Consider the following 17982-nt stretch of genomic DNA (forward strand, 5'->3'; position numbering starts at 1 on the left):
GAACTCGTAAGAATTATGCTGAATTCAGGTAGCACACACAGTTGTGAATCTAGCTGTTCCAAGTCTCTTGGCAGCCTGTGCACACTTCAAATATTACAGCACACTGTATTTGGTTTACCACCCCTGTTGTTAAAGAACTTGAGAAATTACTGTTCTGTAGTTTAAAAAGTAATTTTCCAAGTTAAAAAAAAAAAAAATACCCGAAATTTTGGTTGCTTATAAGTAAGAGGAAAGAGTAACTCACAGTTAGAAAGTCAAGTAATCTTAGTTGTATACTTACTCCTCTCACCTTTGCCACCTCTTTTAACAGATTTCCTGTCTTCAATAAATGGATTACTGAGTGGATGACCAGATACTATTTTTCTTCATCATTTCAATGTTCAGTGACTTTTTTTGCACATTAGTCAAACCTTGTTCTGAATACCAAATGTAAAATCTACCTGAAGGTTATGCACAATCTCACTAAATATTGCATTTGAGAAGCTCAAGCTTGAACACACACGTTTAAAAAAAAAGTGAGTAAGGATTAGAAATTAAGGGATGAACAGATAGGAAATTGTTTTCTCCAATGGAGAGCTGAAGCACAATAACTGGTGCACCAAATCTGATCTCAATCATTTAATCCAAGATGACCTAGGGCCCTTTGCCTTCAAATGGCTGTATGATGCTTTATGTATGTATATAAGTATGTATGTATGAAGGATTAAGGAATACACTGAAAAAAATTAACAGTTTTAAGTTCAGGCTGACAGTCTAAAGTTAGTCAATAGGATAACAAGTCAGGAAATAGTTATTAAGCATCTTGACAACTCTGAACAACTCAACTAATACCAAAGGACAGAAACTCCTTAATATAGCAAAAGTAGTCAGTTCTTACAGAAAACCACGAGACCATGAAATGATCCTCTCGTCAAGTGTTTCCCTTTCATTACAGGCTTTCCAACCTCTGCAACATAGAAAGACAACCAAGGAAAAAAAAAAAAAAAAAAAAAAAGCAGCCTTGAAACAACCACCTAATTCTTCCTGCAAATCAGAATCCAGCCCCTACTGGGGGTGAGTTCAAGTACTTCAGCAAAGTGTTTACATAATTTGGCATTTGCATACAGGTATTAATGAACAAGAGCTGGTAGGTTAACATGACAGACCACAAATACATTTGGAGGGAACAAAAGATTTTGAACAGTGTTTGTTCCTAGGTTTTTTTGTTAGTTTGTTTGGGGAGGGGTGTTTGTTGAGAGGGGAGGGGGGCAAATGTGTCTGCCCCAACTTTGTACTTTTGATTTTTCTTTAAGCTTGGGTGCTCTCAGCAAAATCACAGCCATTACCAGACTTGGAGAAAAAAGGAAAAGGGTAGGCTACATTACAACACAAACTCAGTCAGTCTTCTAGCAACATTACAGTTGGAATTGGGATCTAATTAAGTAACAGTAGAGGAGTATGTTAGACAACTGAAAACAAAAATAAATGGATTTGTATTTTAAAGCTTTTAACTTGTAAGTGCTGTTTATCATAAAACCAAAGTGGTTTTAGAAGACCCATTTTCTACTTGGAGCTCCTTTCAGACGTACTTAAATAACCGACCTCAGCACTACTTACAACTTGCATCTCAAATCTCCAAGTTTCCCATGCATACACTAGACCTTCTGCACGTTAAAAATAAGATAGTTTCATTCAAGTTACAGATAAAGCAGCTTCACAACTGACCTACTTCCTCCCCACACACGGAGCATCCTCGAGAAGGCAGTTTTTTTAAGTTCCTACCATTTCTTGTGCCAAAGGATACCATTAAAACAAGCCACTACAATGTTAAAAGCTACAGGCGGTACTCGAATTTGTGACAATAATTCTGAAACAACAGCATGGATTCACTTTTCCAAATAAGAAGATAAAAAAAAAAATGAAGTATCTCCTACCCACGTCATGACATCATTTCTCTGTAACAGAGCTCCATATTGATCTCACCCAACACAGAATGCCATGAGAGTGTTTTACATTGCATCGGACTCGGTTGTGTACACTGAGAGATTGTACTTACTGCTTGTACCTGGGAACACACAATGCTTGAACGCTTAGCCCTGAATTAAGCAGCAAACTTATGGAAGAAAATGGTATTATTAAATATCTGCCTTTCCTTTAGTGATACTTCATGCATCAGAGGCATATCCTTGGTAAAACAAGGAAGAGAACAGTACTACAAGGTATTTCTGTTTTTTCTTCATGGTATTTCTGATGTTTCTTAACTTCATTTTGACTCTTCCACTTTTACTTTATCAAGAAGCCACACATAAGTAAGCTTAACATTAAAAAAGACATGCTTACGAATCTGCTTCAGACTGACAACTGAAAGAGATGTTAGGTAGTGGCATATCTCAATTTTAAGAACAGAAAAAGTAACGCTGTTTGACCTGCTTATTTTAGTGTCTAACTTAATTTCAGTTTAGATTTCATGAAATCAAAAATTTCAAAATCCAGAACAAAATTCAGAGAAGCGCTTAAAAATAAGACCTGTTAGTGTATAGGATAAATGTCGTATCAGGTAAGACAGTGCAATTTTATTCTTACAAGCACAGTAAGAAGTATCTGCAGCTTTCAAATTCTGTATTTGCCATTCATGCAGCATGACATTTTTTTGAAGCAAAGATCAAATTAACGTCCTCCTAGCCTTCAAATATTATTTCTGACTTCTTTTCCACTATGAAAGTCTAATGTGATTATGGAATAATGCCTTGCCAACACTGTCGTTTGTCCATTACCGGTTTGAGAGGCACAGAACCTAATTTCCCCCAAACGCATCTTTAGCATTCCGGAATCCATCCATCTACAGTGAATGGGGGGAGGCTGAAGAGTTTGGATGCTGCCACTGGTTGTTTTTTTTGGGGGGAGAGCCTTGGTTTCAGACAGGGAAGGGAGATGTCAACATATTCAAATATCAAAGTTGATTCTAAACATTAAAAATTAACTGGATTTTTTGATTTGAAGATTCATAGAGCATACCACCTGCGTTAACTTTCTCTGCATCATGTTTCAAATGTTTTCAAAATTCATAGCCTGAGGTTTTTCCATAGAAGAAATGCCTCCCTTTTGAAGCCTTAGCATGTTGCTTGGCAATATCGTCCCACCCCCAGGAACACAACCGTCGGCCCTTTTTGTCTGCCTGTGCCGCACAGGTGTCCCATGCATGCAGCAACAAAGAAAGGCCGTGCAAGCGTGCCGACGTGTGCGCGGTCACAGCAAGCCCCAGAACACAACCTGCGATACATACTTCGTCCTACAGTCCTGCAGGAAGTCAGCAACGTGGCCTCCTGGTAGAGCATAAACCGAACGTGCAGAGCTGTGTGCGGGGAATACAGATTGAATACACCCTGGACTAAGTGACATTCTGCTTGTCGCATAGCAACAGGAACCCACTGCAGAAAAACAATATGCAACTTTTTTTTTTTTTTTTTTTTTTCCACTTGCCAAGCTCCCGTTAACCCCAGCCATCCTGAGAACCAGAACGTCCCCGGAACAAACGAGGATCCCAGGCACACCACCTAACTTTTTACATTCAAAAAATTCTGTGTATTTAAGTGGTCGGAAGACATGGTGAGACAAAGTTCACAGCTACACTGAACGTGGCCAGCAATGCTTCATTTCTACAGTAACGTCCAAGAAGAATTTCTTTAGATGCTCCGAATCTCTGTTCTTAAGAGAGGAATGCTTTCATCGTTTTATGCCAGACTTTTGTCCCACTAAACACAAAACAAAAGCTCTCAAATTCTAGAAGAAAAGCCCGTGGCTTTGTTTCAAAGTAGTTCTGCTTCATTTTGTTTGGGGATTTTTTTATTTGCTGCAGGGATTGGTTTTGTTTTAAAGAGGAAAAGTTTTAACTCAGAATACATTGAATTTAAGATCTGTAATGAGTTTTGAAGCAAAACTATGTGTGGACATTTAAACTGTTCCTCTTGTTTGGAGGGAAAGGTTTTGATAAGCCAATATGAATTGCATACAATCTCTTCCCCTTCCCCCATAAGTGGGGAAATTGGGATCACTCAACTGGCTTGGAAATTGATACATTGCAAAGCATATGAAAATATGGACTATCAATCTCCTCTGGTATTTTGCTTTCTTCTTTTTCAAAGCCATTCCCAAGACAGACAGTGGTATTTTACCAAGAGTTACAAAGGAAATCTCTCGTGATTGATCTTTGGGGGTAGGTTCAGCCCCCCCAGACCCACCCCAACTAGAGACATACTTCTACATCGGGAGCTCGTTCAGCTCCCAAAGAAAAATGCAAGACTTCAAATAAATGGGTGATGAATACTATGCCTGGAAGCATATAAATAAATCATCGAACCTGAAAGGATTCCTGAAAGTTACATGGAGAGTTCAGTCTTCATCCTAACATCATTTACAAAGTATAATTTACTTGAAGCAAAAGTTAAGGAAAGCAAAGCCGTACTGTATAAGGCCTAAGTAATGGAAATCATGCCCTTAACAAAGTTACATATATTTCCCAATTCATAATAGCTCAGGATTTCCCCTTCATTACTGTCACTTGCCTCCTTCTGTATTCCAAACTGTGGAGCTGCAGCAGGGTCCAGCTGGAAATCTGCTACCTGCCCACAGAGGGAAGCTGCCCACCAAACACAGGATGCACAGGTTCACACCCAGGCAGCACGCGGAGGCTAACAGTACACATCAGGAACAGGGAGTTTTCTTTAGCACTGGGACAGGAAGCAGGGAGGGAGAAGAGGTTGCTTGTTTTGCATCCACTGTCCCTCAGAACAGGGATGCACGTGCACTGAAGGTAAGATATTTACAGCACCCAGAGAAGGCTTAGATACACACGCCTCTACCGTGCGATGACTAACTAGGGACCTCAACAGGGCAAAGATAAAATCCTACTATTAAGTATTAGTCATGCCTGAGATGCAACCCTTTCCACGCACCCTAGAGATTTACCTATGTATTTATTCTAGTGACCAAGACCACCTCTCTGTAAAAATAATGCAGATGGGCTCCTCAAACAAACCATGATGAACATCTCCTCTGCTCATTTCCAGTAGTCAGATAATTCAAAGGAAATACACTCTCACACACGAACAGTAACATCTAAAAAGGATTTTCACCCTTTTCACTTTGACATCTTTCTCTGCAGTGCCATCTCCACTTCCTCTATGCAAGCATCACGGATCCATAGCAGTACAAAACCAAGTGACAATTTAAATAGGATCCTACATCTGCTTACTTGCTTTGAAGCATCTAATTCTTCACTTTTTTGGCTAAGAAATCAAAATTACGAGCTATCCATAAAAAAAAATGAAAAAGCATAATATCTACCTGTATGTGCAGCGTGCCTATCACAATCCACACAGTACAAAACCTCCACATGGTGTCTCCAAAGAATTGAGTAATTTTCTCAAGAAATGAGCACTCGAACGCCTGAAAACTTGCATGTGTCCCATTCCCCATCAATACAGCTGCTGATCCAGTAAGAGATACTGCCTCTCCTTATAAAACCTTTGTCTTGTTTATATTCTCAGAGCAACGCAGCTACAGCAACAGTGCTCATAACCTACAAAACCACCTTTGTGTTTATCTTATTGCCATCCATTTGTGCACTTACCTATTGTTGGGAATAGTGGCAGGGACACAGGACCTTTCTATCACTGAATAAGAAATATACAGCAAATAAGAAATGTACAATAGTGTCCATCAGTTTAAAAGCTGCCTTTAGAGTATAGCAAACCAAGAAGTACAAGATTGACTCATCTTCTTACAGGTTAGAAGAATAACGTAAGACATCAGAAAAATACAAAATGAAGCCCCAGAACACAGCAGTACAGGTTTCCTCACCTATTAATGTCGTTGTGAAGTCGGATGAAAAGTCAAGCAGCAACCATTTTAGAAGCAATTCATATATGGTGCAATTAACTAAGCTGGTCACTAAGGACTACTGGATTCATCACACAATGTTATGGAAACCAGAACAAGCAACAGCACTACCACAATCCTTGAGATTATACCATAAAATCTTTAAGTTGCAAAATTTAATATACTTCTTCATTTATTCTCCATTTCAGACCAAATGGTTTGTTCCTGACGTGCAAGGCAGGTCAGTGTTAAAAGCATATTTCATACACGCACACAGAGAATGGAGGCACAAAGTATCATCTGCTTCCTGTGCCATCCTGATGTTCCACTTACATCAGAGTGATTTGGCTAAATAAACCAGCATGTACTGCTAAATTAAAATGTAATAGCAGCTTCTTGCATTCTGATCACATTTCAAGCTTTTTTAATCAAAGCAGGAATATTCTGAACCAGGGAAAAAAATACCTCTGAACTTAATTTCCTTTAAAAAAAGCAGTATTTTTTGCTAGAGTACACAACTACAGCCAACCTACACATGCTCTGAAGTAGTATGTTTACTGATTAGACTTACACGCAAAGATCATGTGCATGAGGTTCAGCAGTGATCGTTTTCATTACAGTACCATCGTTCACTACTTTATCATCTCTGTCATAAACAGGTTTATTTGGATTAAGTTTCACTGCAAAGTATGGCCACACCTTTTATTTTAGGCCACAGATAACCATTTTTAGTCTGAAGTTGTAAAATTCATTTAACTTAATCTACAGCAGCCAATTAGTTTTCTAAAAATATGCTTTGTGATTGCATTCCAAACCAGTACGAGTTTTATAGTAAAGCTTCACTGTGTTCAATTTCAAGTCCAAATTCAACAAGCTGTTACCTTACGCTAAGTACTTTCATAGAAGAGTCAGCATTGTTCAATGGACTGAGGTTTGCCAAAAGGCTGGTATGCTTTCCTGAAATATCAGCAGGAGTTTAACACAGGAGAGGAAATAAAATGTACACATCACTATGCACTGTTTATAAAAGACACTAAGCTTTTGAAAGAGAGCAAAAAAGGGAAAAGATTTTAATAGAATAAAACAATACAGCAAGAAAACAAGTCATCAGAGGCAGCAGCATTTATTTTTTATTGTAATGAATCACTGACATGAACAGCCACAGTAACTAGAAGAGACAAATCCTTGCTAGCCTAGAGTTGGAAGCTTGGTGCCTGAAAAACAATCCCCCCCCCGCCCCAAAGAGCTATTTCAAGAGCTAGCAACTTGAAGAAGCAACACTACTAGGTTCAAGGCACAAATTTACACAGAGCATATGCTGAAGTTTGATTTGCAAAGAGCCAAACAGAAAGTTGAATGTAACCTAAAAATACCAGCCACCTCTTCCCTCCAATGCCAGTAAAAATACCACTAATACAGCAGTATTGGAAGTTTTCTTGGAAATGCATGAAATACAACAGAACCTCAATCACTTTCCCATTTAGTATTTACATTTTCAATCTGTACAGTAAGAACAATGCAACTTAAATGGAAACCTCCGCAAAATCTACAACCATATCTGCTACTGGCATATCCAAAGGCATACTGCCTTACCCAACTGAAACATAAAGCATTCACCAGTACTTCTTCAACTGTGAGGAGACCACAGCAAAACATTCCCTTAACTACATCACCACCAAAGTGTTTCAGTTAGAAATCTGTTATCAGTGTCATCTCCAAGGAAGTGGAGGATGACAGTAGTCAGTAGCCTAAAAAAAAGCATTAAATCGTATTTTAGGATTCTGCTTTAAGAACAACACAAATTGACTTGAGAAAGAAAATACTCCTCCAGCTGCTATAAAACTGCAAGTATAACAGAGGCTTTACCTACACCAATTATTACTTATTCCTTTATTATTCTGCTAAATTCAAAGTTTTAAAACTTTTTTTTTTTTTTAATTAGATAGCCCATTTACTTCAAACATACAACACCCAAAATTCACCTTCTTTATGGAATCTGCAATAGGTATCGATTACTTTAGGATCTAATTCAGGAAACTGAAACCAAGTTTCAAATTTGTGAATAAAAGAAGAATGAGAGAATGTTTGAAACAACATCCTTCCAATCTTATTTGTGCTGCAAACTAGGAATTCAGGGTTATTTCTGGCAGCACACCAGTCCAACAAAACAACATTTCTGTATCACGCTCCAGAGTGCAATCAGTTTCCACTTTTCCCCCCCACACCTCAGGGGGTATCAGCTTTTTTTTTTTTTTTTTTTTTTTAAACCACATTTAGAAAAACAGTAACATAAAAAAAAAAAAAACACATTACCACCCCACAAATTCAGAGAAACATACTAGTCTGGGACTTAACTTTAGAAAAGAAAAAAAAACGCAACACTTTTTCCTCCATATAAGCAAGCTTTGCCTAGAGAATTTTCAATATGCAAAACTAAGAGCAGATTTTTTTTTTTTTGCCTGAATATTTATCATTGAAGTTTTATTGTGTGTACTTTCTCTTTTGTCTAAGTTAACCCCACCTAAAGATTACTCAAGCCATGTACTTACTACTTCTCAGTTCAACTGAGAAGACAAAGCAAACTACCAATTCATCTAATGGCACAGTGAACTTTTCTTCACCAGGCTGGCACTGGCATTTGGGCAGCAAACCCCAAAACTCCACGTTTTCTCACGAGGAGCAGTCCCATAAGCTGCCTGTACGTGTCCACAGAATTACGACATAAGGAGCACCGGGTGCGTAACACTGCCAAAAGGTGTCAGGAATGATTTCCCCATTTTTTTCAGGAACTTCTAAAGCATTAATTGTGAAATAGCTACGGTAAAGCAAGATGTGCAATTAGTGACATTGGGCAGGTGGAGGCTTATCAATCATTAGAGCAATTAAACAGCAGTAGCTGAAATAAAATTGCACATTTTCATCTAAAGCCTGTCTCAGTATACAGTATTTTAAACCATGGCAAGGAAAAACAAGCTCAGTTACTTGGATATAATTTTTTCTTCTTAAAGTTAGAAATTTTTTAATTTAAAACTAGGTGTTGCAGACATCTCTAAAAGGGAAAAAAGATTACATATGTAGTCCAACAAAAAGAGCTATACACAGAACTAGTTACTTTCCAGACTTGTGATAACACCGGGTAAATTAAAGCCACTAGGGCCACAGCACTGGCTTTCCATACAGCAGGTTTAAGTGTCGTCAGATAGAAAAGTGGCTTTGCTCCCTTATTAGTCCCAAGGGAGATGCCAACGTCCCAAGAACACAGCGCAGTTTTATACAATTCACAAAGACTGGCAGGGAAAAGGAAGGGTGGGGTGGTGAAGCGATCATCAAAAATTACTTAAGAATACTGAATCTGTTCAAGAAGGTTTGTATGACTTATGTTTACTTTTAGCTACTGCTAAAAAATCACTTTTTCTTTTTTTCCCAATCAAACGGGAAAAAATGGTCTCTTTTGCTTTCTCTCAGCACTAAAGCCCAAACCTGTCTAGATGTTTGGAGAGCTGGCATATGTATTCCTACACTGATGAGTGGAAGCAGGCATGAACTGTCAAGAGCAATTCCAGATGAAAGGTCACAGTAAAGAAGAGAATAATATCTGTTTCACAAAATACATTTGCTCTCTAGTAATGAAAGCAAATGACTCTATCCAGCAGTTCAATAACCCACTTCTACAATAGTTCTGCATGAATTGCGCTGGCACGGCAAGCAGCAGTCCTCATTACTAAGTATTTCCAATCATATGCCCGAGGCACTGCAGATACGTCACTCAGGGCGTGTGTTGGGGAAGGCATCCACTGAAACAGGTGCTGAAAGAATAACCTCTTCACACAAGCGTAGAAAAAAGGCTTTCATTAAATAGCAGCCTGAAGTAGGAAGCCAACCAACTTGGTCTTGTTTTCTGACCTCCAGTAACAAACGATATGAAGCCCTGGATCAGAGTCAAGAAAACATGTGTATACAGCATTCCAGAGAGCATTCCTGATTTATACACTCCCAGACTATTTCTAATTTTTAGAGGCTGACAACATAATTGGTAAGGTGGTCATAAATAGCTTTTGAAAAAAAAAAAAAAAAAAAAAGTGATTCATGCATCCTCCATTCACACAGTAATCTTTTAAAGACTTACACTTTTACTATCAAAAAAAATCACTAATCTCTATCCAGATACCTTGAGGGCAAAACAGTTGTCAGATTCCCTATCAGGTGGGCAGAAACAACCAGTCCAGAAATTACTTTCAATTGTCACAGATAAAACACGAGCTAAAGTCTGCACTTCTATCAGACAGATGACTCAGTCCATCTGTTAGTTTACTTAAGAAGACGGAAAGTAACCTGAATTCCTGTACCCACCTGAAAAAAACTGCCTACACCTCCAATGTTGCTCTTGAGACATGAGCAATTTTTAGGAAGTGTATTGGTTCCCATTATGAAGACCCAGTCCACATTATTGGCCTGCTTACACTTCCAATATTTTGTCAAATACCTCTCAACTGAATTAAGCTTTCTAGTTCAAATATACTATTTATGCATGTATTAGATGTATTAATAAAATGTATAAAGGCAAAATTCCAAAGCATTGCCCTACATTTGGATGCACACAGTAACTTAACATTGCCACTGAAATTAATGGCTGCTTCTGCTCTCATATTTTACCTTGAGTAGCTGCAGTTATTGCAGTAGACTGAACTATATACTACTGTCACTACTAACATAATGGTCTTGTATACCTACTTGTCTAGGAAAACTACAAAACATACATGGGATCCTTCAAGAATTCCTAGTCCTAATGAAGGATGTGTTTTTGTTACTTCTGCAAGGGCTTTCACTCCTGTATTAAAGACATAAAAAAAAAAAAAAAAAAAAAAAAAAAACACAAGAGGGAGTATAATATCAAACATATTAGCACAAAATTTAGAGTACAATGAAGGCTTACTAACCCCAGCACAAGATACAGACTTAAGTAACCAAGTATATTCTAGAGCAACATACCTGAGCAGAAAAACTACTGAATGTGAGTAGAAATTTTAATGAGACCACAGATTTAACTTTTTATTTTGAAAAAACGAGTGAGGGTATGACATGATTTCCTAAAACGAAAAACATCTGCAGCAATTTAGCTGTTTGCCCTATCTAAATACACAATAAACCTTCACACATACAATATGCATAGAAGCCTATCAAACACAAATGTGAGCTACAAATATGAGTTAAGAAATGAATATTGGTGCCCAGTGAGAAGGTAAGAGGCAACAGGCACAAACTGAAGCACAGGAATTCCCAGTTGAATATGAGGAAATATTTATTTACTGTTAAGAGTGACAGTGCACTGGCACAGGTTGCCTGGCAAGGCTGTGGAGTCTCCTTCTCTGGAGACATTCAAAACCTGCCTGGATGCCATCCTGCACAGTGTGCTCTAGGTGACCCTGCTCGGCAGAGGGCTGGAGCAGATCATCTCCAGCGGTCCCTCCCAACCTCAACCATTCTGTGATTTCGTGAGCTCTACAAACAATGGAATTTAAGAATTAAAAAAAAAAAAAAAAAAAAAAAAAAAAAAAAAAAAAGATCTAAAATAATACTGTTTCTTTCCCAGTTCCTGAAACCCTGAAACTTGGGTAACAAAACAAGATTAAGCAGTGTGCTTTCTCACTAGCACACTAATGAAAAACAATTCTTTCCCACACAAAGAAATGGATGCAGAAACCCCGAGAGAAAGCAGTACACAGTTTGATTTAAAAAGTCAGCATCTCAGGAAGCTCATTTATTTTTAGAGTAAGCATACAAAATGAGCTAGATACCAAAAAATAAAAACTTAAGATCAATCAGTTAGCCTTCACTGCAGAGTCCCAACTGCACCAGTAGTTATGTTTTTCAGCTTCTATAACACAGATTTCAACACAGCCTTCGCTATCATTCTGTTTACACATGAGCTTCTTGTATAAATACAATGGGAAGCTACGCTATTCCTAGAACAAGGGCACAAAATTGTGCTGCTATTTATACTTTGACTACTTTTTCCCACCACCACATTCCATTTGGCTAGCAAATGGAAATCTCACCGAATACACCTATTTCTGGGTTCCTATTATAAGTCCGTTCAGGAAACTACATTAAGAGCAGTCCTTTGTCAGCCAGCCACAATACAGTAAGAGAAATGGGAGTTCATCAAAACCAACTGTTTATCTAAAGCTGGGGGGTGGCTGTTCAAGTTGTGTCCTGAACTGAGTCACTTCATTCTTGGGCTAGACCTTTTAATTGGGATGCTTAATATTAAGTCTAATAAACGTTATCGGCCACCTGCAACCCTAACAGATGCTGCCCAAAGAGCATTTAAATTTGATTCAAATACAAAACAGACTACTGCAAGAATTAATTCTTGTGTTCAACTTGTGCTGTGATGTTGGCATCTTACTGAGTTCTTATTTCACAATATAAAGATGCTGTCTACGATGATGTTTCATTTTACCTACCATAAGGACAACTAGTTTGCTTTTTAGCAACTGATCCTCTAAGCAGCCTAGACAAGAGGTGAGGCCTTAACATGAAATTATCATGATCATGTCAGGTTTGACATGGCCAAAGATTGGGTTCTCACATATGTAGGCACCAAAGGGCATTCCAGAAAACGAGGGTTTTTTTCTGGAAGGGGGTGGGGGAGCACCCATCTCATCTCAAAATGACTTCTGATATTTATTTCTTTTTATATAACTTGGAGCACCAACTGCATACATACCTATGGAACAGCAATAGCAGAATGCGGTTTATGCATTGCAGGAAACCATCAACATCATTCATGTCAAAAGCATATTTTTAGTAATACCTGCACGTAGAAGAGCTATATAGGAAGCACTGGTCACTTATCCTATCCACCTCCTCACTCCTCCCCCATCAGGACTTGCCTTAACCAGCAAATACACGTTAAAATTCATTGCTCAAACATAATAGGGTGTGCAGATATTGGTTTAAACATGTTTCAGAAATATAGCGTCAATCCTAGTCTAAACAAGTCCAAAGGGAGAGCGTGCAGTGAAAGCTTGCCATTGTACTGGAGCTGGACCAATTAAACAAAACCGAGTCAATTTAATGGTGCCTCTGTAGAGAGGAAAATACTGCTTTAACCACATCGTTTTCGTAACTTGTGTAGTTTAATTGGTACAGCTTGCTTCTTTTTTTTTTTTTTTTTTTTTTTTCCAAAAGGTTTGGAATCGAGCCTCTGGAGTCAGCTTTCTTCAAAACACCCCATGGCCACTCAGCGAGCCCATTCACCTCGCAGTGGAGCTTCCCTCTTACCAGCCTCACGTTGCGTACTCCAGAGCAGGTAGGAAGTTTCAGGCACACAACCAGATCATTTGCCGACGTTTACTAACTGCTTGAAGCCAACGAATCAAATCACCTAAATAAGCAACCTAAGGGTAGGTTCAACACAGGCACTTTCCTGTTGTGCTGGTTAAGAGGAACATTGTGCTGCCTCTGAACTGGCATGAGCCCTAGGACACACGCAGTTACATCAGCGAGAGCACAGACTTGCTGGTAGGGCTTACTTCACTCAGCATCAACCACACATTCCAAGTATATATTTTTTTTTTTCCAGTATAGAAACCAAATTCATATGGGGCTTCTCAAGATGTTTGCATCAACCTTTGTGAGGTTAGCGTCAACTCAGTATGTTAAAGATTATCGAAACAAAACTGCTGCGTTAGAAGGAGCTGTAAGGTTTTGTACATTGTAACTTTGAACTTGCAGGGCATCATTTCCAGAGTCATATGGGAAAGGGAAAATAAAGTATGCTAACACAAAATGAGGGTTGAAATAATGGAGTATACAAACGCTTGGTGTTAACAAAGAAGACCAGAGGGAAATACAGGAATAAAGTTTGGTATGAAACAGGGGGGGACCTCGCCACGCTTCCAGCCTCAAGGCTTTGCACGGAAGGTGTGGACACACGGTGGAGGGGGGGGGGGGGCGGCCACAAGAAGTTGGAAAAGGTCCCTGGGATTCCGCTGTGCCCCGCAGGGAGCACAAAGGAGGGCCCGCTCCCAGCGCTGCACCCCGGGGGGCAGCGCCCGGCTCCTCCTCGCCCAGCGCGCAGCGGGGCCAGGCCTAGGCGGAGCGCGGAGCCTGGGAGGCAAAGCCAAGGGGCGAGGAGCGGCGGCAGGAGCCCGGCCCCAAATGAATGAGCCCGCAGCGAGCCCGCGGGGCCGGGCAGGGCAGGGCTTGGGGCTGAGGCAGGGGCTGGGGCTGGCGGCGGCCGCCCCGAGCCCCTCAGAGGAGCGGGCAGCCCCCAGCCCCCAGCCCCCCGCCCCCGCCGATCGATCGCCCGGCCGCCGCTGCTGCAATGCAACACCCGCCGGTGCCGGGGGGGGTGTGGGGAACGGGGAAGGGAAGAAAGGAAGAAAGGGAAAGGCTGAGAGCCGCCGGCACAGCCCGCTCTGCCCTGCCCAGGAGGGGCCGCCCCGGGCCCGCTCCCTCTCCCCGCAACTCCGCCGCGGGCCGGGGCCGTTGGTGCCGTTGGTGCCGTTGTGGCCGTTGGTGCCGTTGTGGCCGCCCTTCCCCCACGCGGCGCTAACAATGGAGCCCTCCCCCCACCGCGGGGCTCCCCCCGGCCCGGCCCCCGCCGCCGCCTCCTCCTCTTCGTCCTCCTCCTCCTCCTCCTCCCCGAGCCCCCCGCCTCAGGCTGCCGCGGACCGTTAGAGCCGGGGGCCCCCCGACACCTCCACCGCCACCGCCTCACCTCATGGCGCTGCCCGGCGTGGCGGAGCCGCTGCCGCTCCCTCGCTCAGCTCCGCGCTGCGCTGCTCCTCAGGGGCCGGCGCCTCAAGGGACAGCGAGAGCCGCGGCTGCCTCAGCGCCCGCCCGCCTCCCTCCCTCCTCCCTCCGCCGCCACCGGGCCGGGCCACAGCACCGCGGGGCGCCGGGGGCGGGACGGGCCGGAGAGGTGGGGGAAAGGGGCGGGGAAGAGCCAACAGAGGCAGGGGGAGGGCGAGGGGAGAGCGGGGGAGGCCGGCGGCACCGCCGGGGCCGGGGGAGCGGCGGGGAGGGCGGGGCGGCACAGCCCACGCCCCCCGGCAGGGTACGGGCAGAGGCGGGGGGGGAAGGAGGCCGGGCCTCAGGTGCGGCGGCGCCGGCGGAGGCAGCCCTTTGTCCTCGGCAGCCGCGGCCCCTCCGTCATTAAAAGCGATTAAAAGCGAAATAATCGTGTGTGGCTCGATGATTTACTTCATGAATCCTTAGATTTTTAGCTGTGAAAAGGTGTAGAGTTGTATAAACACATGTACACACACAGATATATATACACACACACATATACACACACACATACACACACACACACATATATACACACACACATATATATACGCACACACCTTGACATATTTCTGATCCAGGTGCCATTTCATCCACACATTTACCACAAATCTCACCTGCCTGGCCCCCCACACACCCCTCAGGGTCAGCACACTGCCCCGGTGCCAGGCCCACCCGAGGAGCACAATAAATGCACCCTAAAGCCCGTCAGGCTGAAAAAAAAAAAAATTAAAAGAGCAGCTGTTAGGAAATACCGGCTCAGAAATCAGAGTGATAGCCTCTGAAATGGAAGTGAAGGAATACCGGTTTAATAAGAAAGGTTTGCATGTTTTTACTGGCATAGGGATGATGTCAATGAAAACGCATCTGTAGAGGTGAATCACAAAATGCAGATGAGTAATCAGAAAAGCAGCATCATGCTCTTAAAAATTAAGTGGGTACCATTGACAACAATGTTCACACGGTCTGAAATAAGGGACTTGACTGAATCTGACACTTATCTTAATACACTTATCTTAATTGCTTCCATTAAATATTCAGGACGTTCATGACTGACCGTGGACCTTAAGAACCTTCAAGAATCAATCGGGTGTTTTCCAAGGTCTGGGGTTACTGTATCCCCAGAATGTCCTCCGAATAAAAGCTTTAACAAGTAAGCCATTCTGGCAGTGAAACATATCTTGGAGGCAGCCGAATATAATTGTGAAGATCTATACCTAATATACATCCATGCGTCTTATAGATATATCCAAGATAGATATTTAACTGGATCTAGGACATACACCAGAAGAAGGAATGTGAAGATGTGTGGGAAAGGATTCTGTTCTAAGATCCCATTTGTTCAACACTAGAAAAAACATCAGGATGCTGATGGGACTGTTCTGATGTGACTGTTTGGTCATACTAGTCAAATCTAAAGGAATTTTGACTGTGACATGTATATAAAAACACTGAAAGTATGCCTGAGCAACAAGTCTGCCTGAGAGGGAATGAAAAGAGCCAGAAACTGTTACTCCTTAAAAAAATAATAATAATAATAAAATCATTATTATATTTCCAGGTGTTAGCCAAACCAGACATGGTTATAGCTTGATTTCTCCAGGCATACTGTGTGGTACAATACAATTTGTAAAAATGCCAGAAGAACCATTTTGCATGCTGGTATCACAGATGTCACCAAGTGCAAAGTCATGCTGGACACTAGCTTAGTCTAAATCCCACTGAATTAATCTGTAACAAAATATTAAATCTTTAGGAACTCATCTTAGTTCTATGAGAAGCAGGGGAGCCAAAATGAATTAGGGCAGAAATCAATTATAAATGTTGAGTGTGTTTTTATTTCCAGGTCCATTTAGCAATGTTAGTGTCAAGAAATTAAAGCAGTCTAGCAGAAAAATGAGTTGGGGCCATGTATATATTTATGATTCTGAATTACGTATTGAGAAATCTGCAATTTCTTGTAACTGGCCCATGTGTTCCCAAGCTGCAATCATTAGATGTGTCCAAGTTGCTTTGTGCAATTCTACCATCATCCTTCTCAGAATCTTTCGCAGCATAGCATGGGTGTTAATGCCCTCCAAATCAACCCCCACCTCGCTCCTTTCTCCACAAAAAGAATGTGGCAGAAGCCTTGGTAGCTGATGGGCACGCTGCTAACCTTGGGCTGCTGACAACTTAAGAGGCAGGGGCATACAATGTCTCTTCTAATTTGTGTTGAAGTTGTGTTCATACCTTCCTTCCATAGGATCCAAGCAGCTCAGAGTACCCAAAAGCCACTTTGCAATGATCCCTTTTGCATTTCCCATTGTTCAGCTGAAACCGAGGACTGGAATTCAGATGTTTCCGATGGATGAGACAGCTTGGGTTGAGTGGTATGGTGCGTCTCTGCTCCAAACAAACCAGTGGAGGCTTTCTGAATGCTAGAGAAAAGGATCACCAAGGCATAAACCAGAAGAGAATGTGTTTCTGTTTAGCATCAGCCAGATGCAAGAGGTTTGGCAGGCTACTCCTGAGCAAACCCAGCTGAGTCTGGTCTCATATCATCACCATGGATCACCCTCAATACAAGGTCATGAGGAGAATGTGTGACTAATGTTCTGGAGTCATTGGGGGAATCCAAAAGCTTCAAAAAGCATAGTAATCCATCCTCTCACAGCGAGGTTTCCCCCATTTTCCCTGAAACAATCTTCCATTTTACAGTCTTTGTTTCTCTGGAAAGTCTGTTTGTATTTAAGACAAAAAAACAGCTGAGATCTTCACATGTCTCGTTATAGTTAGTGTCCTAGGACAGCAGCATTCACACAAGATCACTTTGGTCTTCTTTAATGCTCTGCAAACAGCATAGTGTAAGATGTGCATCAGAGAGGTTTGTGCAGTGGGGGGGGAGTGGGTTACGTTGGGGGAGAGTGTTGTTTGTTTTGTTGTTTTTTGAACGTTATTGTTCTTTTTTAGTTAAGGTGTCTAGAGGGTTTTTTTTAATATGTAGGAAAAGATTTTTTATTTCTATTGGAATTATTCTCTGTAGAGCTAATACAGAAAGAAAATGCAATTTACGGTATAATAGAGGTGAGAGAATTGCAACAACAAAGCACTTTCAGAGAGAAAGCTAATACCTTCTCTTTGGTGATAGTGGCAGGATTTCCAAAAATAAATGGTGGGCCAAAAGAAAATGGCTCTGGCAGTACACTCCTGCTAACATCTGAGATTATCAAAACAGAAGTTAGTTATGTAATTTAATATATTATTTTCATCACTGATTATGTTAATCTAATTTATAAATATATATTTTGCTCTCAACCAGACACAGAGATGACGTCTATACCA

The 17982-nt window shown here is 41.4% G+C and overlaps 1 protein-coding gene across 6 annotated transcripts in view; it reads right to left on the bottom strand.

Annotated features, from left to right (window-relative positions):
* The window catches only part of ENAH (ENAH actin regulator), an 86982-nt gene extending 72260 nt beyond the window's left edge, over window positions 1-14722 (bottom strand). For all 6 annotated transcript variants that reach the window (XM_084515883.1, XM_084515882.1, XM_084515881.1 and 3 more), the window contains exon 1: window positions 14585-14722. In XM_084515883.1, coding sequence (XP_084372009.1) covers window positions 14585-14589 — 5 coding nt within the window. In that variant the 5' untranslated portion in view covers window positions 14590-14722. The remainder of the gene's footprint in view (window positions 1-14584) is intronic.
* Window positions 14723-17982: the final 3260 nt, after the last annotated feature.

The sequence above is a fragment of the Aythya ferina genome, assembly GCF_964211825.1.
Source record: "Aythya ferina genome assembly, chromosome: 3".
Classification (NCBI taxonomy): Eukaryota; Metazoa; Chordata; class Aves; order Anseriformes; family Anatidae; genus Aythya; species Aythya ferina.